General features: G+C 41.5%; 1 protein-coding gene across 1 annotated transcript in view; it reads left to right on the top strand.

The window, feature by feature from the left end:
• SNX4 (sorting nexin 4) overlaps positions 1-21,167 on the top strand; it is an 85,924-nt gene that overhangs the window by 24,766 nt on the left and 39,991 nt on the right. Inside the window, exons 3-6 of the mRNA XM_062209215.1 lie at positions 7,726-7,861; positions 7,933-8,082; positions 8,553-8,600; positions 18,885-18,940. Of these exons, the coding sequence (XP_062065199.1) occupies positions 7,726-7,861; positions 7,933-8,082; positions 8,553-8,600; positions 18,885-18,940 (390 nt within the window). The remainder of the gene's footprint in view (positions 1-7,725; positions 7,862-7,932; positions 8,083-8,552; positions 8,601-18,884; positions 18,941-21,167) is intronic.

The following is a 21,167-nucleotide window of genomic DNA, read 5'->3' as shown; positions in this document are numbered from 1 at the left end:
AGTTCACTCCCCAAATTGCCACAACAGCCAGGACCAAGCCATTCTGAAGCCAGAAGCCAGGAGCTTCTTCTAGGTCTCTCATGTGGGTAGAGGGGCTCAAGCACTTGGGCCATCCACCACTGCTTTCCCACACACATCAGCAGGGAGCTGGATTCAAAGTGGAGCAGCTAGGACTCGAACTAGCGTCCATATAGGATACAGGTGTTTCAGACCGGGGCTTTAACCCACTGAGTCACAGTGCTGACCCCAGAAAAAAAAGTTTTAAACTCAACTGTTTCATAGGCTTTGCTAAAAGTCAGTGAACCTTTATGCTGAAACTTGTGACTCTCAAGGCATCTTCCAGGTGTGTGGTGCGCTCAAAATGAAAGTTAAAATCTTGGTGAAGGTTGTCTAAAGATGACTTTGCAAACCTTTGTAGATACAGTCAGCCCTTTGTATCGATAGAGTTGGTTCAGCTACTTGTGGATCAAAAGTATTGGAGGGAAAATTAGATTTTACTGAAGACCTATGTCTTTTTTGCATGTTTTTGTTCCCTAAATGATACAGTACAACAATTATTTATATATAATATTTATATTGCAATAGGTATTACAAGTAATGTAGATGATTTGTGAATAGAGTGTCCAAATATTTTATATATGAAATTTGGGCATCCTCAGATTTTGGTATCCTATGGGGGCCTAAAACTAAAAGAATCTTTTAAAAGTGAGAGAGTATATGTCATAGGGATTTTAGGAAAAGGGAGAGTTAAGGTAGTTCTTTTAAAAATTGGGTTGGGTCATTTTGTGACTTAACTACATATATGTATGTGTCAAAGAGGTTTGTAAGGTTATTTTTACAAAAATTACGACCCCATGAGAGGATTAAAACAATTTTTAAAAATACTTTTTGTTTTATTTGAAAGGCAGAGAGACAGAGACAGACAAAGATCTTCCATCCACTGGTTCATTCCCCAAATGCCCACAACGTCCATGGCCAGGCTAGGCCAATACCAGGACCCAGGAGTCAATCCAGGCTTCCCAGGTGGGTGGCAGGAACTCAGGTACTTTAGCTATCACCACTGCCTCCCAGGATGAGCATTAGTAGGAAGCTGGATTGGAAGTGGAACAGACAGAGCTTGAACCAGGCACTCCGATATGGTATGTGGGTGTAGTAAATAGTGACTTAACCACTGTGCCAAATGCCTACCCTAGTTTGTTTTTAAATTAAATTAGTCACTTTAAAAGTCATACTTTAGAGAATACTGTTATCTCTAGCTTTCTAGGTAAATTCTAAATTTAAAAAATATTTTTGGTATGTGCCAGTTTCTTTACTCACTTGGGCTTCAAGTTAGGTGCTGACTACTTCTGCTGGAAGAGAACCTTGAACCTTGATCTGTGTAATCTAAAATAATCTAACCCTAACCCTAAAATGTTTACTCTTTAGTTTTTTTTTTAAATATCTGGTTTAACAATGTGATGAGCACATTCCCCCCCCCCCACCCCTTTTTTTAAAAAAAAATTATTTGAAAGGCAGAGTTACAGAAAGAGGGAGAGAGAAAAATCTGTCATCCACTGGTTCACTCCCTAAATGGCCACAATGGCCAGAGCTGGGCCAGACTGAAGCCAGGAGCTGCTTCTGGGTCTCCCACGTGGGTGCAGGGGCCTAAGTACTTGGGCCATCTTCTGCTGCTTTCCAGGTGCCATTAGCAGGGAGCTGGATCAGAAGTGGAGCAGCCAAGACTTGTCTAAATACTGATAGAGTTTGTGGACTCAAAGGCTTACATAGCCTTCACAGCTTATGTCAAGAGCCTGGGGTGATCACTGACATCATAAATAAGAGTGTCAATTGTTAAATCAACACAGGAGTCTTTGTGTACTTACTCCCCATGTAGAACCTCTGTCCTTAATGAGTTGTACCATGAGAATTAACTGTAAAACTTGTTCTCAAACAATACTTTATACTTTGTGTGTGTGTGTGGGGTGCAAATTGTTGAAATTTTTACTTAGTATAAAGTTGATATTCTGTATATAAAGTTAATTAAAAATGAATCTTAATGAAGAATAGGATGGGAGAAGGAGTAGGAGGTGGGATGGGAGTGGGGGTGGGAGGGTGGGTATGGGGGAAGAACCACTATATTCCTAAAGCTGTGCCTATGAAATTTGTATTCATTAAATAAAAACTTTCTTAAAAAAAAAAAAAAGTAAGGCCAAGACTTGAAGCTTCACACTCTTATGGGATGTAGGCGTCCCATCCAGCATGTTAATTATTAGGCCAAACATTCGCCCTGGATTCTTGCCTTTTTGATCTAAAACTCCAGATGTTTACTTACAAATGGTCCATAAGGGGCTAGCGCTGTGACATAGTGGACTAGGCCTCCACCTATGATGCTGGCATCCTATATGGGCACCATTTCCTGTCCCAGCTGCTCCTCTTCACATCCAGCTCATTGCTATGGCCTGGGAAAGCAGTAGGAGGTGGCCCAAGTGCTTGGGCCCCTGCGTCCACATGGGAGACCTGGAAGAAGCGCTTGGCTTCAGACTGGCCCAGCTCCAGCCATTGTGGCCATTTAGGAAGTATACTAGCGATGGAAGACCTTTCTGTCTGTCCTTGTCTCTGTAACGCTACCTCTCAAATAAGTAAATAAAAAAGTACAAAAAAAAAAAAAAAAAAAAAGGGCCATAGACCATGAGTTTGATTGTTATTGTTCAAGTAAAAAGGTTGTAAGTTTTGAGATAGTTCAATTTGTGTTCTTCTCTTTTACGATTTGTGTTTTCTCTGTCTTAGCAAATTCTTTCCTATCCATATCATACAGACATTTGGCATGAGAAAAAGCTTTATAAGTATAGAAGACCCAGCACTGTGGCACAGTAGGTCAATCCTCCACCTGTGGTGCCAGCATCTCATATGGGCACCAGTTCTAGTCCTGGCCCTTCCTATTCCAATCTAGCTCTCTGCTATGGCCTGAGAAAGCAGTAGAAGATGGCTCAAGTCCTTGGGCCCCTGTACCCGCATGGGAGACCTGGAAGAAGCTCCTGGGTCCTGGATGGAAGACCTCTCTTTCTCTCCCTCCCTCCCTCCCTCTAATTCTTTCAAATAAAAAAAAAAAAATAAAATAAAATAAAAAACACAAATATTTAATAGCACACAACTGGTTTTACACAGAAACAGCCACCATCAGCCCTAAGAATCAAGTAATGATACCACACTGCCTCCCAAGCCAAAATGGAATTCCTACATATTCTAACAGAGACATGATTTTACACTTATTTTAAAAGAGCTGAACTGCTGTGAATATAAACAGACAAATCTCTGAGGGAACTAAAAGCAGTTACTTCAGCTGTGATCAGTTTTAGCCTCCTAAACCACAGCACTCTAGCGAATTGCAGACCGGGCTTTGTACTTGTTCCCAAAGAGTAGATGGGTAAGCTATAGGATCCAACTTCAACTCTTAGTTGATATGAAGGCTTGGTAATATTCACACTGTCCATGATTGTATGCATAAATACTGAATTCCAGAAAGAATGTCATGTAAATAAATGTAAATATATATGAGGTTTTGGGTTGGTGAAGGCCAATTAACCTTAGGGATTCTATACTTACTTTTTTTTATTATTATTATTTTGACAGGCAGAGTTAGACAGTGAGAAGAGAGACAGAGAGAAAGGTCTTCCTTTTCCATTGGTTCACCCCCCAAATGGCTGCTACAGCCGGTGTGCTGCGCCGATGCGAAGCTAGGAGCTAGGTGCTTCCTCCTGGTCTCCCACGCGGGTGCAGGGCCCAAGCACTTGGGCCATCCTCCACTGCCCTCCCGGGCCATAGCAGAGAGCTGAACTGGAAGAGGAGCAACTGGGACAGAATCCGGCGCCCCAACCGGGACTAGAACCTGGGGTGCCGGCACCTCAGGCGGAGGATTACCCAAGTGAGCTGTGGCGCCGGCCATACTTTTTTTTTTTTTTTTTTAATATTTTTATTTATTTATTTCAGAGGTAGAGTTATAGACAGTGAGAAGGAGAGACAGAGAGAAAGGTCTTCCTTCTGCTGGTTCATTCCCCAAATGGCTGCAATGGCCAGAGCTGTGCTGGTCTGAAGCCAGGAGCCAGGAGCTCCCGGGTCTCCTACGGGGGTGCAGGGGCCCAAGACTTGGGCCATCTTCTGCCTTCCCAGGCCATAGCAGAGAGCTGGATCAGAAGTGGAGCAGCAAGGACTTGAACTGGCACCCATATGAGATGCTGGCACTGCAGGTGGTAGCTTTACCTGCTATACCACAGTGCCAGCCTCAGCCACTAAATATTTGTTGAATGGTTGGATAGATGGGGTAGTTTTTGAATCTGATGACAGTGTTCTCTGTGCTGTCATTCATTTTCTCACGGTTAGATCCTGTCTTTAGTGGGCTTTTTTTTTTTTTTTTTTAAGATTATTTATTTATTTATTTGACAGGTAGAGTTACAGACAGTGAGAGAGAGAGAGACAGGGAGAAAGGTCTTCCATCTGATGGTTCACCCCCCAAATGGCCACCACAGCCAGAGCTACGCTGATCCGAAGCCAGGAGCCAGGCGCCTCCCCCTGGTCTCCCATTATGGGTGCAGGGCCCAAGCACTTGGGCCAACTTCCACTGCCCTCCCAGGCCACAGCAGAGAGCCGGACCGGAAGAGGAGCAACCGGACTAGAAACCGGTGCCCATATAGGATGCTGGCACTGCAGGCAGATCAACATAGTGCGTCACGGCGCCGGCACCCCCCCCCCCTTTTTTTTTGAGATTTATTTGAAAGGCAAATAAACAGAGAGAAAGGATGAGATATATTTAAATATCTTCCATCCACTGCTTTATTCCCCAAATGGCCACAACAGCCAGTTCTGCTTCAGGCTGACGCCAGGAGCTAGGAGCTCCATTCTGGTCTCCTACATGGGTGGCAGTGGCCAAGTATTTGGGCCATATTTCACTGCCTTCCCAGGCACGTTAGCATGGAGCTGGATTGGAACTGACTAGCCAAGACTCAGACTGGCATTCTGATATGAGATGCTGTATTGCAAACAGTGGCCATAACCTGATGCACCACAAAGCTGTCCCCTGGTTTTTTGTTTTTTGTTTTTGTTTTTGTTTTAACAGATTTTCTATAAGCCTTGTAGGCGTACTGTGTATTGGCTTTATTTATATACTCATTAGCAAGATGTAGATTTTGTTTGTTATAATTTTGAATAATTTTAAAGCTGAGATTAATCCGGATACTTCTACAGCTAAAGTTGAGAATCTGAATTGGAATAGTTATTAGTCATAGCTAATGTTTAGGTCAACTCTTTAAAATGAATTGTGATTTAATAATTCTCTGTTTTTTTGCTGGGGAAAGGGAAACATTTGTGCATTTTGTGTTCCGTTGTTTGTTTCCTTTTTATTAATACATAATGATTAAATTTCATGGTAAGCTTAAATAATAAAAATGAGCATGGCATGATACAAATACTTCAAACTTGACTTTGAGTCAGCTATTTGGTGCAGTGGTTAGACACTGCTTGAGACATGTGCATCCCATTTCAGAGTGCCTGTGTTTGAGTCCTGGTCTGCTTCCTATTCCAGCTTCTTTCTAATGTACACCTTGGGAAGTAGCAAGTGATAGTTCAAGTACTTGGGTCCCTTCAACCACATGGGAGACCTGGATTGAGTTCTAGTCTCCTGGCTTTGTACTGGCACAGCCCCTGCTATTGCAGGCATTTGGGGAAGTGAACAAACAGATGGAAGATTTCTCTGTGCCTTTCAAAGAAATAAATATAAAGTTTTTAAAAAAGATTTATTTATTTATTTGAAAGTCAGAGTTAAACAGAGAGAGAAGAGGAGGCCGAGAGAGAGAGAGGTCTTCCATCCGCAGGTTCACTCCTCAATTGGCTACAACAGCTGGAGCTGTGCTGATCCGAAGCCAAGAGCCAGGAGCTTCTTCTGGGTCTCCCACATGGGTGCAGCAGCCCAAGGACTTGGGCCGTCTTCTACTGCTTTCCTATGCCATAGCAAAGAGCTGGATCGGAAGTGAAGCAGCCGGGACTCGAACCAGTGTCCATATGGGATGGCAGCACTGCAGGCGGCAGCTTTACCCACTATGCCACAGTGTTGGCCCCAATATAAAGTTTTAGAAAAAAGATTTGGCATTTGTGGCAGAGTGAACCAAGCTGCAGCTTATGACACCAGCTTCCCATCTCAGAGTGCCAGTTTAAGTCCTAGTTGTTTTACTTCCAGTCTAGCTTGCTGCTAATCCACCTGGGAAAGCAGTAGAAGATGGCCTAAGTACTTGGGCCGCTGCCACCCCTGTGGGGGACCAGGATAGTTGCTGGCTCCTGGCTTTAGCCTGGTTCAGCCCAGGTTCAGCCCTGGTTGAGGCTGTTTGGGGAGTGAACCAGTAGATGGAAGATCTCTCTCTCTCTCTCCCCCTCTCTCTGTTGCTCTGTCTTCCAAATAAATAAATATATCTTAAAACATTTTTTAATATTTGTAAAATCATTTTTTTAGAAAAAAGGTTTATTCAGTTATTTGAAAAAGTTATAGAAAGGGAGAGACAATGAGAGAGAGAGAGATCTTTCATTTTCTTGTTCACTCTCCAAATGGCCGCCACGACCTGGGCTGGGCCAGGCTGAAGCCAGGAGCTTTATCCCAGTCTTCCATGTGATTCAGGGGCCAAGTACTTGGGCTATCTTCTGCTGCTTTCCCAGGCACACTAGCAAGGAGCTGGATCAAAAGTGGAGCAGCTGAGACTCAAACTGTCATCCATATGAGATACTAGCGCTGCAGATAGTGGCTTAAGTTGCTGTGCCACAACACCAGTCCCTCAAAAAAATTTTTTTAAAGACAGCTTTATTCCTAGACTGATTTTGTTTTTGTGTCTTTGTGTTTTTAATAGAGAGATATGCATTATGGTTGTGTGTGCATTTCTTGGGAGTACAAATAAACTATTGTCTAGCAAACAATTAGAAAATAAGAAAGTACTAACCGTACTTAGAAGACTGGTGCTTTCTCACAGTGTTATGCTATGCTAGCAGAAACCTCAAGTAATCAAGTAATTTAAAATATCTTTTATATGATTTAACTCCAACCTTCTGTCAGTTAGAAGTTGAACTTTTATATGGGTGAGAGGTGATGTTGCCTGATAGCTCTTTATAATTATATGTAAAACTTGAAAGGAGTTTTTGCAATCCCTCTTTCCCATCCTTTTAGAGATACTTGAGATTTTATCATTGTATTTCCTGGTTTTGGATTCATCTGATTGGTCTGATTGGTTTATAATCTAAATTGAGGTTTTGTGGTGTCTTAGTCTTCATCATGAGTATTCATTCATCTTGGCAGAACTGAAGTTAAAACTATTTTTATTTAATGAAACACTAGCTAAGCCAGAGATTATACACTGAGGCATTTAGAATGTTCCTGGTACAGCTGTATCTTTTGAGTCCAGTAGGCTTCCTATAACAGAAGGAAAGGGATGGGGGGAGGGGAAGCTTTGGAATCCGATGGATGTGAGTGCCCACACCCAGGTCTCTGTCATCCTAGCAGAGCCTGGGCTGTGCAGCCGTTTCCTCATCTGTGCAGTGAGGATCCTAAGTCCCTGCTTTGTAGGTTGTTGTCAGGATTAAATAAGAAAATATGCGAAAAGCATTTACTCAGGGCCTGCTTTGTAAACATTAAATTTTAAGACAGGTTGTGTTTATATGTATATATTCTTATTTAAAAAAAAACAATGGTAGAAATGTTCTTCTCTTCCTTTCCAGGTCAGTTGAACATGCCGATGGCCAGAGTGTCCTAACAGACGCGCTGTGGAGGCGGTACAGTGAGTTTGAGCTGTTGAGAAACTACCTTCTAGTTTACTATCCACACGTTGTCGTGCCGCCGCTGCCAGAAAAGCGGGTAAGAAGTGAAATGCAGCAGCTTCCGGGTAGCGGCGTTGGGACTTTCTTAATGATGCTTTGTTTACCTAGGCAGAATTTGTGTGGCACAAACTCTCTGCTGACAACATGGATCCAGACTTTGTGGAGAGACGACGGATTGGCTTAGAAAATTTTCTCTTGAGAGTTGCTTCCCATCCAGTCCTTTGTAGAGACAAAATCTTCTATTTGTTTCTAACACAGGTATTTTTCTTTTATTTAGTCTTTTTAAAATGTTCATTTGATGGGTTTTGTTGTTTTAAACTATGGAATGCTGTTCTAAGGATCTTTTTGGAGTAACTTTGTTAATTTATATGTAATTTATTATGATTTTGGTTTGTGTTGAATTTCAAAGTATGGGAATCCATTATTCTTTTGGTTAACCTATCTTATACTTGGACATACCAAAGATGATAAGTTTTTGGTATCACTTAAATAATAACAGAATTACTCTTCAGTGTTTGAAGTCCATATCTGAAAAATTTTTGGTCCACATTTTCGTGATCTGGACTGTATGTTTAATTTTGAAATGGAAAGAAGTCTTTTTTTAACTACTTTCTCTTGTCTTCCCTTGAAATAAGAACAGAGTGATAGGTATTTATTTAAAATGTAATATTCTTTGTGGATTGTTTTGCTTTGCATTAGTGATTTCTAAAATTAACTTGAATTTTTAGGAAGGTAACTGGAAGGAGACTGTGAATGAAACTGGGTTCCAGCTGAAGGTAAGAATTTTGTATGAAATAATTTGCTGTGCTCCTTTATAGTTCTAGCACAGTGCTGTACACTCAGTGAGTATTTGATATTTGTTGAGTGAGTGAGTGAGTGAATGTATCATTGTGGATTTGCAAAGAAAAGAAACACTGCACTTCACTTTTAATTTGTGTAATTCTAATTACTAGTAAGACTATAATGAGTATATTAATTCTACTAGGAAAGAGCATTTTGAAGCAGCAATTTAAATACAAGTTGTAGCTTTTTCTCACAGTGAATTCATATTATACTTTACATTTTTTTACTTTCTTCCTGTTTCTGCTCACTCCCTTCCCCCTACAATTACTCACCCCCCCCCCCTCCGATTTATTTATTTGAAAGTCAGAGTTATAGAGAAAGAATGAGAGACAAAGATCTTCCATATGCTGGTTCACTCCCGAAATGGTTGCAACAGCCGGGGCTTGGCCAAGCCAAAGCCAGGCACCAGGAGCTTCTTCTGAGTCTACCACATGTGTGGTAGGGGCCCAAGTATCTGGGCTGTCTTCTGCTGCTTTCCCAGGGCATTAGAATGGAGCTGGATGGGAAGTAGAGCAGCTAGGACACAAACTGGTGCCCATATGGGATGCTGGCATCACAGGCAGTGGCTTAACCCACTATGCCACAACACTGGCCCCAAGAGCTCACTCTTTATCAAATAAGAAAGGCATGTCTTCTTTTATTTTATGGTTTTTAAATTTACAGAGTACTTTTTACAAAGTTTATTTTAAAGATGTGTTTATTTTTGTTCTTTTTTTTCCCCAGAAGCCTTTTATTTAAAGTATACAAACTTCATGCATTTCATAAATACAACTTTAGGATCACAATGATTCTTCCCACCATACCTGCACTCCCACCCTTCTTCCTCCTCCCTCTCCTATTCCCATTGTTATTTTTTACTAAGATCTATTTTCAATTAACTTTATACATATAAGATTAACTCTATACTAAGTAAAGAGTTCAACAAATAGTATGGAAAAAAAACTGTCCCTTGAAGCCACAGTTAGAGAGAGAGGGAGAGACAGAGAGAGAGAGATCTACTATTCACTGGTTCACTCCTCAAATGGCCTCAAAGGCCAGAGCTGGGCCAGACTGAAGCCAGGAGCTTCTTCCAGGTCTCCCACTTGCTGCATTGGAAGTGGAGCAGCTAGGACTCAAACCAGCACCCATATGGGATGCTGGCATTGCAGATGGCAGCTTTACCAGCTACACCACAGTGCCAGCCCCTGAAAGGCACTTCTAAAGACTCAAGATCGGATTTTCCCATTTTACTAGACTAACAGATAAGTTCCTGGTCATGCTGCTTCTACCTACTGGGGTATGACAACCAGTTCAAAATGGGCACAGGAGCATCTATTGGCAATTCAGGCTTAGTTAGTTTTTCCACATTTAGTCATTGAAATAGTGTTTGGAAATGAAGCTGTTATCTGAAAATTGAGGAGCATGGTGGTGGTAGTGAGATGGCCACCCTGACTAAAGTTTCATCTCTGATGTAAAATGAATAGATAAGTAGATAAATATCATATAAATTGAAATAGTATGGGTTGAGTATCCCCAATCCAAAAATCTGAAATCTTGAAATTCTTTGAATTTTGGAGCATTTTCAATTTTGGAGCTTTTCAGATTTCAGATTAGGCCTGATCAGCCAATGAAATCTATGCAGATATTCCCAGACTCTGTAATCTGAAACACTTCTTTTGGTCCCACACATTTCAGATAAGAGACACTCAATTTGTATGTAGTATAAATTGATACATGATTCACATGTTAGTATAGTTTCACTAGTTCAATATGACCTAAGTAATTAATCATTTTTTAAGAATTATTTATTTATTTGAACGGCAGGTTATAGAGAGGCAGAGGCAGAGAGAGAGAGAGATGTTTTCCTTCTGCTGGTTCAATCCCCAAATGGCCGCAATGGCTGATGCTGAGCCAATCTGAAGCCAGGAGCCAGGAGCTTCTTCCAGGTCTCCCATGTGGGTGCAGGGGCCCAAGGACTTGGGCCATCTTCCACTGCTTTCCTAGGCCATAGCAGTGAGCTGGATTGGAAGTGGAGGAGACGGGACTCAAACTGGTGCCCATATGGCATGCCGACACTGCAGGCGGCAGCCTTACCCACTATCCCACAGCGCCAGCCCCTAAGTAATTTTTAAGTTGTATTTTATTTTTTTGAAATGCAGAGCTAGCGAAAAGCAGAGAGAGAGAGAGAGAGAGAGAGAGAGTTTTTCCATCTGCTGGTTTACTCCTCAATTGGCCACAATGTCCAGGGCTGGGCCAGGTCAAAGCCAGGAACCAGGAACTTCATCTGTGTCTCTCACATGGGTGGCAGGGGCCCAAGCCATTGAGCCATCTTCCTCTGCTTTCCCAAGCACATTATTAGGGAATTGGATCAGAAGTGGAGCAGCCAAGACTCGAACCCACACCTACATGGGATACTGGCATTGAGTGATGGCTTAACCTACTATATACCACAATGCTGGGCACCCAAAAATCTTTATAGTAATTAAAAAACTTGGAACTTACGCATTTGTATAAAGGTACTTGAAATTCTGCACAAAATAAAATACAAAGAATTTTTTTTCCTATACAGAGAACAGTTAGGTATCATATAACTAACAGTTAGTTGTCATATGAGATTATAATTTATAACTATTTTGAAATGGAGGCAATATGGCTTACTACTATACTTATGGAAATACTTTTTTTCCTCTCAGTTATTCAGATAACCTTGGCTCTCTGTGTTCTAGGCTACAACTTATTTTAACAGAAATAAAAAGATGCCGAAGTGAGTAATACTGGAGACAGTCACGCTGACAGTAGTTTTGTTGTACATTTGAGCCTGATGGCAAGGCAAGGGAGGGAACTGTAGTGTAGGAGTCAGAACCCTGCAGGATGGGTTCACTTAGCATGAGGCCTAATCCCCACACTTCCTGTATAGCCTAGAGCTTCATTGCCTTACAGATGGGCCCAGTTTATAGTGGTTGTGTCTGGAGGCTTCAAGGAAAAGTGGAATTATGCTTGCTATGTACTTTTTTTTTTTTTTTTTTTGACAGGCAGTTATACAGTGAGAGAGAGAGAAAGGTCTTCCTTCCATTGGTTCACTCCCCAAATGGCCGCTACGGCCGGCGCTGCGCCAATCTGAAGCCAGGAGCTAGGTGCTTCCTTCTGGTCTCCCATGCTGGTGCAGGGCCCAAGCACTTGGGCCATCCTCCACTGCCTTCCCGGGCCACAGCAGAGAGCTGGACTTGAAGAAGAGCAACCAGGACAGGACCGGTGCCCCAACCGGGATTAGAACCCGGGGTGCCGGCGCTGCAGGCGGTGGATTACCCTAGTGAGCCGCGGTGCTGGCCGCTATGTACTCTTTGATTCATGTGTGGTCAGTGGGCTGTGCATCTCAGTTGTTGGGATTGTTCTGAATACCGAGACCTAATGTTCATTCCCAACATGCTGATTCCCATTAACCTAAACTTTTGTAACTTGTTTTTTAAAGATTTATTTTATTTATTTGAAAGGCAGAGTGACAGAGGGGAGGAAAGAGAGAGAAAGAGATCTTCCATTGGCTCCAAATGACCACAACAGTAGGGGCTGGTCCAGACTGAAGCCAGGAGCCTGGAACTCCATCTGGGTTTCTTGTGTGAGTCACAGCAGCCTGAGGACTTGGCCGTCATCCTCTGCCTTCCTGGGCGCATTAGCAGGGAGCTGGATTGAAAGCAGAACAGCTGCAACTTGCACTGGTGCTGTGGTATGGGGAGGAGATGCCAGTATCACAGGCGGCAACTTAACGTCTGCACTACAGTGCTGGCCTCTAAAATTTGATAACTATTGCTCTAAGGTAATAAGACTGTTTTTTGGAAGAAAGTTTTAGAAAGTTGTCAGAAATGGTAAAAAAAAAAATCTTTAGACTCATCACATGTGGGGTCTTCAAAAAGTTAATGGAAAATGCACACTATGAAAAAACTAGATATGGATTTCAATTTTTTGGTACTTTTCTTCTATTTTCCACAAACTTTTAAAAAAATTATTTTATTTGAGGGGCCCACTCTGTAGTGCAGCAGGTTAAAGCCCTGGCCTGAGGCGCCAGCATCCCATATGGGCTGCTCCTGTTCTGATCCAGCTCTCTGCTATGGCCTGGGAAAGCAGTAGAAGATGGCCCAAGTCCTTGGTCCCTGCATCCACTTGGGAGGCCCAGAAGAAGCTCCTGGCTCCTGCCTTCAGATCGGCACAGCTCTGGCTGTCGTGGCCATCTGGGGAGTGAACCAGTGGATAGAAGACCTCTCTCTGTCTCTACCTTTCTCTGTAATTCTGACTTTCAAATAAATAAAATAAATTTTAAAAAAATTATTTTATTTGAATGGCAGATTTACAGAAAGAGAGAAAGAGAGACAGAGAGAGGTCTTCCATCTGCTGGTTCACTTCCGAGATGGATGCAATGCCTGGGGCTGAGCCAGGCCGAAGCCAGGAGCCAGGAGCCTCTTCCAGGTCTCCCACGTGGGTGCAGGGGCCCAAGTACTTGAGCCGTCTGCTGCTGCTTTCCCAGGTACAATAGCAGGAAGCTGGATTGGAAGTGGAGCAGCTGGGACTTGAACCAGCACCCGTATGTGCTGCCGACACCACAGAGGCTTAACCTTCTATGCCACAGTGCTGGCCCCTCTGTTTTTTTATTTTTAAAATGTTTATTCATTTGAAAGGCAGAGAGAGAACTAGATAGACAGACACTGATCTATCTGCTAGTTTACTCCTGAAATGCCTGCAACAGCAGGGGCTGAACCAGGCTGAAGCCAGGAGCCTAGAACTCTATCCTGGTCTTCTAGATAGATGGCAGGGTCCCTAGCACTTGAGCCATCACCTGCTGCCTTCCAGAGAGTATGTTAGCAGGCAGCTGGTTTTGAGAGTAGAGTCAGGGCTTGAACCCAGGTATTCCAGTATGGGGTGCAGGCATCCTAAGCTACATCTTAATAGCCTACCATCTGTTTAATCTACAGTCTTGACTTACTAGATTAATATTTTTAAAAATCTTTGCTGAGTGACTGTTATGCCCTGCAAGATAATTCTAAACTTAATTCTTTTTTGTTTTATATGAGCACAAGCAACAATTTTTTCAACATTATTGATTTTTGACATTTCTTTATGTTTTAGAATTTTATATAAGTATTCATGCTATATAATTCCATGATAGGAGACCAAAAGGTTTATCTTTAAAGTAATGGACATTTAAACTAGTTGTTATAATGTAATTTTAACTGGTTAACTCAGTCATGAACATATGCATCATCCAATATGTTCAAACTTTAAATGGATACAGGCTGATTTAAAAGAATCTGAAACTTTGCTGCTTGTAGCAGACCTGTCAGAGCCAAAGTCTGGTCCATTAGGGTCTCTGCTTATTTTTGTATTGCTCACAAGATCCAAGAGAGCCAGTGGAGAGTCCAAACTCTGGGTGCCTGCAGAGTGTGTTAGGGATTCTTCTGAGTCCCGAGTGCTGTGGGTACTGTTTATTTATTTATTTATTTAAGATTTATTTATTTATTTGAAAGTTGGAGTTACACAGAGGGAGAAGGAGAGGCACAGAGAGAGAAAGAAGGCCTCCCCAATTGCGGCCCAATTGGCCACAACGGTTGGAGCTGTACCAATCCTAAGCCAGGAGCCAGGATCTTCTTCTGGGTCTCCCATTTGGGTACAGGGGCCCAAGGACTTGGGCCATCTTCTACTGCTTTCCCAGGCCATAGCAGAGAGCTGGATCAGAAGTGGAACTGCTGGGTCTCAAACAAGCACTCATATGGGATGCCAGCACTGCAGGCGGCGGCTTAACCCGCTATGCTACATCACCGGCCTCTGTGGGTACTGTTTGAATGAGCTAGAAACATCCATAAGCTCTCTGTTCTTATGAGCTTATTATTTTTTTTTTAATATTTATTTATTTATTTGAAAGTCAGAGTTACACAGAGAGAGAAGGAGAGGCATGGAGGAGGTCTTCCATCCACTGGTTCACTCCCCAGTTGGCTGTAACGGCCGGAGCTGCACCCATCCAAATCCAGGAGCCAGGAGCTTCTTCCAGGTCTCCCACACAGGTACAGAGACCCAAGGACTTGGGCCATCTTCCACTGCTTTCCCAGGCCATAGCAGAGAGCTGGATTGGAAGTGGAGCAGCCAGGACTTGAACTGCAGGCAGCGTCTTTACCCGCTATGCCATAGCGCCGGCCCCATGAGCTTATGTTTTAATGAGCTTATGTTTTAATGAGCTTATGTTTTAATGCTTAGAGATATTGAATTAACATTAAAAAAATAGAGATATTGAATTAACATTAAAAAAATAAAATACTTAAAATAGTGGTATATGCTGTAAATAAAGTTTCAGCATTGTTAATGTGACAGGAGGGGTTGTTTTTCAAGGGTTACTTTGAAGTGGGTGACTGGAATATTTGTTGTCCAAATAGCAACCTTTTTGAGAGTAAAAAGAGCTGCTGTTAATAATAAGAGTAGGACAACAGCTATTAAACAGGACTGCCCTTGGGCAAACTGAATCACATGGTCCCATGGCACCTCCATCACCCAGTTTTAAGGAGTAATGTTTGAGCTGAGGCCTGAACCATAAAAAACTGTAAAGCTGTCAACCCACGAGGCCAAGAAAGAGAAGTGTGAGACAGAGGCTCAAGCTGAGTAGAGGTTTACCAGGCAAAGTTTGGGGAAAGATGAGCAAAACATGAAATCACTGCCACAGTAGGGCAAGGGGTTAAGCTGCTGCTTGAGGTGCCTGTATCCAGTAAGAGAGTGCTGGTTTGAGGCCTGCTGCTCTGCCTCTTATCCAGCTCCCTGCAAATGTGCCTGGGAAGCAGCAAATAATGGCTCAAGTAGTTGGGCCCCCACTGCCCATGAGAGAGACTTGGACAGAGTTCCTGACTCCTGGTTTCAGTTTGGTCCAGCCAGTTTGGGGTGTGGACATTTGGAGTGTGAGCCAGTGGATGGAAGATCTCTCTTTGCCTCCTGTTCTCTTTCTCTGTCACTCTGCTGTTCATATAAATAAAAAAATCTTTTTTTAAAAATAGTATTGCCACAGTAACTGTTGTGCAACTCTGAGCTGCTATTCATATTTTCATATTACATCTTTTCTGTTTGTTTTTTTTTTCTTTGAAGATTTATTTATTTGAAAGGCAGAGTTATGCAGAGGCAGAGAGAAAGAGGTCTTCCATCTGATGGTTCACTCCCCTGTGCTGTCTTAGAGTCTAATGTTTAACCAAGAAACAAGCAAGATAATTTCGGTTAATGCTGGTTTAAGTGGAACAAAATAGGGTGGTGTGACACAGTGATGGGTGAAGGGCACATTTAGGTGCTTAGTGGGGAAATCTGTGCAGTTTGGTGCAGTCCAGGTAGTTTTTTGGAGCTCCAGCTTTGGGGGAGAATTTCTACTTTGGCTGCATTTTAGATAGTTTCCCTTATTGAGTTGGGTGTGGTGCTGGACCTGACCTGACCTGACAGAATGTTTGGTGAGCAAAAGTCAGCCTGGTGACCTTTTACATTTATATGATTTCTTTTTTTTCTCTCTCTCCTTTTTTTTTTTTTTTTTTTTTTTTTTTTAAGATTTACTTATTTTATTTGAAAGAGTTACAGAGAGAAAGGGAGAGGGAGATAGAGAGAGCTTCCATCCACTGTTTCACTTTCCAAATGGCTGCAACAGCCAGGTTGGGCCAGACTGAAGCCAGGGTCCAGAAACTTGTCTCCCAGCAGCAGTCTCCCAGCTGCGTGTAGGGGTTCAGGCACTTGGGTCATCCTACACTGCTTTCCCAGGCGCATTAGCAGGGAGCTGGATCAGAAGTGGAGCAGCTGGAACTCGTACTTTCATCCATGTGGGATGCTGGCGTCGTAGGTGGCAGCTCTACTCAGTATGCCGCAGCACCAGCCTCTAAATGATTTTCAAATTGGTAAATTGGTGATGCTAAGCATAAAGAATAAACTTGGTACTATTAAAATGCATGAGATTCAGGAAAAGATGAAGTATCTCTTCTTACAGTTTTTATGTAATTTGATCTTCATTTAAAGAATCAACTTTTGCTGGGTTCAGTGCTCTGGCATAGCAGGTTAAATTGGTGCCTGCAGCGCCAGCATCCCATATAGGTGCTGGTTTGAGTCCCTGCTGGTCTGCTTTGCTTCAGTTCCCTGCTTGTGCAGCTGGAAAAGCAGTAGGAGATGGCCCAAATCCTTGGGTCCCTGCCCCCATGTGGGAGATCTGGAAGAAGCTCCTGGCTCCTGATTTCGGATTGGTCCAGCTCTGGCCATTGTGGCCAACTGGGGAGTAAACCAGCAGTTGGAAGACCTCTCTGTCTCTGTCTCTTCCTCTCTCTCTCTTTCTCAGTAACTGCCTTTCAAATAAGTAAAATGAATCTCTTTAAAAAAAATCACTTTTGCATATGACCAGTCATTAAAACTTGTGAGATCCTTTAGTATTTAGTAATTATAAAAACATGTTTATTTACTTATTTTTTAAAAGGTAGAGGGACAGATAGAGATCTTCTGTCCCCTGCCTTACCCCGCAGTGTCCCCAGTGACTGGGGCTGGGTCAGGCCCTAGCCAGGAGCCAGGAACTCCATTCAGACCTCCCTAGTAGGCATCGGGAACCCAAGTACCTAGGCCATCATCTACTGGCTTCCAGCCATTCTAACAGGAAGCTGGAGTTGGAAATGGAGGTGGGACTCCATCCTAGATACTCCAAACTGGGATATGGATGTCCAAAGTGGTGACTTAGCCTATTGAGCCATAATGTCTGCCCCTTTTTAGTGATTTTTGCTATACACATCAGATTTATAGGTGTTGCTATTTGTAAGGACTTTCAAATGTATTAACTCATTTGTCCATGAGATGTAAGATAGATCAAGAATTGGTGAAATGGTGATTTTAGAAATGAGAGAATCCTCTGAAATCATTGATAAGTTAAGCTTCTTTCTTTCTTTTCTTTTCTTTTTTTTTGACAGGCAGAGAGACAGAGAGAAAGGTCTTCCTTTTGCCATTGGTTCACCCTCCAATGGCCGCTGCGGCCGGCGCATCTCGCTGATCCGAAGCCAGGAGCCAGGTGCTTCTCCTGGTCTCCCATGCGGGTGCAGGGCCCAAGCACTTGGGCCACCCTCCACTGCCTTCCCGGGCCATAGCAGAGAGCTGGCCTAGAAGAGGGGCAACTGGGATAGAATCCGGCGCCCCGACTGGGACTAGAACCCGGTGTGCCGGCACCGCAAGGTGGAGGATTAACCTGTTAAGCCACGGCGCCGCCGGCCAAGTTAAGCTTCTTTAGATAATTCTGTAAATCTCTTCTGGTCTATAGTTCCAGGAGGCTGTGACTCTGGAGTAGTATATTGTTACTTTTGTTTTTCTTTACCTGGTCAAGTAATCTGGGAAGCCCTGGCAATATTTTTGCTATATTAATTGAGAGTTTTTCTAATTGTGCATTGGTAGGTGGACTAATGTAAAATTTTCAAACTGATTGAGGATTTTGAAACCAAAGCACATCTTGAAGTTGATTGATGTTTGAACTGCCTTTCATGAACCCTATAGTTCCTGTGCCTTGGTCAGAGAAGTATTTTTTTGTTTCTTTAGTGAGCACTTAGGATAGGATTTAGATAAATATACATTCCATGCAGTGAAATTACTGTTTAGTGTATTTCCCTCTGTTTCTTCTTTGAGAACAATTACCTAGAAATAAGTTAAGATAGGTAAAAAGTTGTGCTGTCTTGCAACATCTTACAGTAGCCAGAAAGTAATTTGATGTCATCTAGCTTGCCTACTTTAGTACACGTATTCTCATATTTCTTTATTTCTCCCTAAAACACTGATTATGAAACAAAAAAAATCAGTGTACATTGGCTTGGATTCTGAGAACTGTCTTCTCACAGTCTCTAAAGCAGCAGTTTCCCTTAGTTTATTTAGTTCAGATCATTGCTTTTCTTGGTTTAGAGAAAAGCTGAACTACTTTTTCCACATTATCTGTTCTGAATTATAACAATGTAGAAGCCACATGCCTGTTAGTGTATTGGTGTTTATAGTTGTTTTTCTTTGTTATCAGCGAATGCTGCATATTCAGTCTAATTTATAAGATGTTTTTGTCATATTCTCAAAAATAGCTCCTAAGCTGTTTTTTTCAGGGATGTTTCCTGTGTTTCCAGCTGTATATGAAGAAAATTGTACTTGAGCATCTTAATTCTAAAGGGAAAGTTAAACTGTTTGAATTTTATACCCTGAAATGTAATTATATTAAGTGAACAAATTATTTTTTCCAGGCAGACTCCAGGTTAAAAGCGCTTAATGCAACATTCAGAGTGAAAAACCCAGACAAGTAAGGTTTTGTTTTAATAACAGTTACAATGTTGTTTTGAATGGTGTTTATCAATCTATTTAATTTTTCATTTCTGAATGTATGCAATTTATTTGCGGAATATTTATATAGTAATTCATGTCTAGTGAAGTATTTTAAAGTCTAAAACTGATTTTGAAATTTGGTAATTTAATTAGGTTTAAAGTTGTAAATAACTGAAGTTACAGAAAAGCCACTGTTGTTTTTTAGAAGGATTTACTAAATGTTGAAAGTGTCAGAAAAATGAGAAAAGCAATTTTAATTTCATATAGTTTTCCTTGTATGACTTTGCTTGTGAGATATCCACAGAACTCAATATGAAAATTATGTACTTACATATTTCATAATCAGCTATCTATTCTATATGCCAAAAAACTTTATCTAAATGCATACTAGCATAATTTCATGGAGATACATTTATATGACACATACTTGACTTCATTAATATCAGTTTATTGTTTGTGAGAGCTTTTCTGTATTAAAATATGCCAATGTATTAAAAATTGACTTTCCTTAGGAATAGGCCTAGGTATTTAGGATTTTGCTTTTGTTCCTCTTAATTTAGGAGCTAATTCAGGCTCCTACTCTGTGGACCTGGCAATCTGGTTCATCTAGAGGTGTTGAGCAGTTAGAGCAGTGCTAAGGCTGACTTTTCCATTTTTCAAGGACCACATTTATGAGATCGTTATGGTTTCTCCAGTGAGTCCTTCAGTGTTGATTTCTATACAATGTACTTTTTTTTAGATTTTATTTATTTATTTGAAAGGCAGAATTACAGAGAGACAGAGGCAGAGAGAGGAAGAGAGAGATCTTCCATCCTCTGGTTCACACCCCAAATGACCACAATGGCTGGAGTTGGGCCAATCAGAAGCCAAGAGCCAGGAGCTTCTTCTGGATCTCCCATGTGGGTGCAGGGGCCTAAGCACTTGGACCATCTTCTACTGATTTCCCAGGCCATAGCAGAGAGCTAGATAGAAGTGGAGCAACCGGAACTCAAACTGGTGCCCACATGGGATGCTGGCGCCGCATGCTGCAGCTTTACCTGCTGTGCCACAGTGCCAGCCCCCACAGTGTACATTCTTATCAGACAAAAGCTTAGTTTGTGTATTCTGAAACCCTAACACTAATTACAGTGCCTCTTTTTTAGCTTGAAGTTTGAATAAGAAAGATAAAGAAATGTTTTTTAGTTTTGATAATTAATGAGTTGTAATGGTTAGCCATTGAGGATTTTGTTTTTGTTTTCTTTGTAGTAGACCTCATTTTTTAGAGCTGTTTTAGATTCATAGCTAATTTGAGTGGAAAGTACAGAGTTCACTCACGGCTTCCCCAGCTATCACCGTCCCAACCACAGTGCTGCATTTGTTCCAGTGAGTCTGCATTGTACATAGCATTTTTACTCAGAGTCCATCATTTATATTAGGGTGTATTCTTGGTGTTGGACATTCTTTGTGTTTGGACAAATGGAAAATAACAACTATTCACCATTGTAGCAGCTACATAATAGTTTCACATTAGATGCTAAGAGTCCTCAGTGCTCTACCTGTTCATCTCTTCCTTCCCCTAGTTCCTGGCAATCACTGATCTATTGACTGTCTCCATAGTTTCTCCTTTTCAGAATGTCATGTCATACAGTAAATAGCTTTCATGTTGGCTTATTTCACTTAGTAATGCGCATGTAAGGTTTCATTAGGGTTTTTGTAAATGCTACAGTGACATACATAGTATATAGTATGTAAGAGATGTTCTCTTAAATTATAAGTCACTCTCCAAAAAAGCTTTAGGAAAACTTAAGGTAAGTTTGTAACCTTGGTGGATTTATATTTGTTAGAGTATCATGAAGATACCTTTATTTAATTAACACTTTCATTTTTCATTATTTTTATAGAATAATTTTAATTTAATGAAAAATATTTTGTCATTTGAATATTTTTCTTTTTTTACCTAATTAGTTTTTCTGAGTTGCTAAATTTTACTTATTATTCATACTGTATGTAGAAATTTTCATGTGATACTACCAGTGATATTACCAAGTAGTTTTTTTGCACTTTTATTTTTGTTAAGGTGTATAATTTTAATTTTTTTTATGAATAGTAATAGAATTTGTTGGCTGTAAATTCTGAGCGAAAGAATTGCCTATACTGGTCATTGTTATAACAGATTCTTTTTTTTTTTTTTTTTTTTGAGAGGTAGTGTTACAGACAGTGAAAGG

The sequence above is a fragment of the Lepus europaeus genome, chromosome 2 (assembly GCF_033115175.1).
Source record: "Lepus europaeus isolate LE1 chromosome 2, mLepTim1.pri, whole genome shotgun sequence".
NCBI lineage: Eukaryota > Metazoa > Chordata > Mammalia > Lagomorpha > Leporidae > Lepus > Lepus europaeus.
Note: the sequence above shows the minus strand (reverse complement) of the source record. Positions and strands in the feature narration are given on the sequence as shown.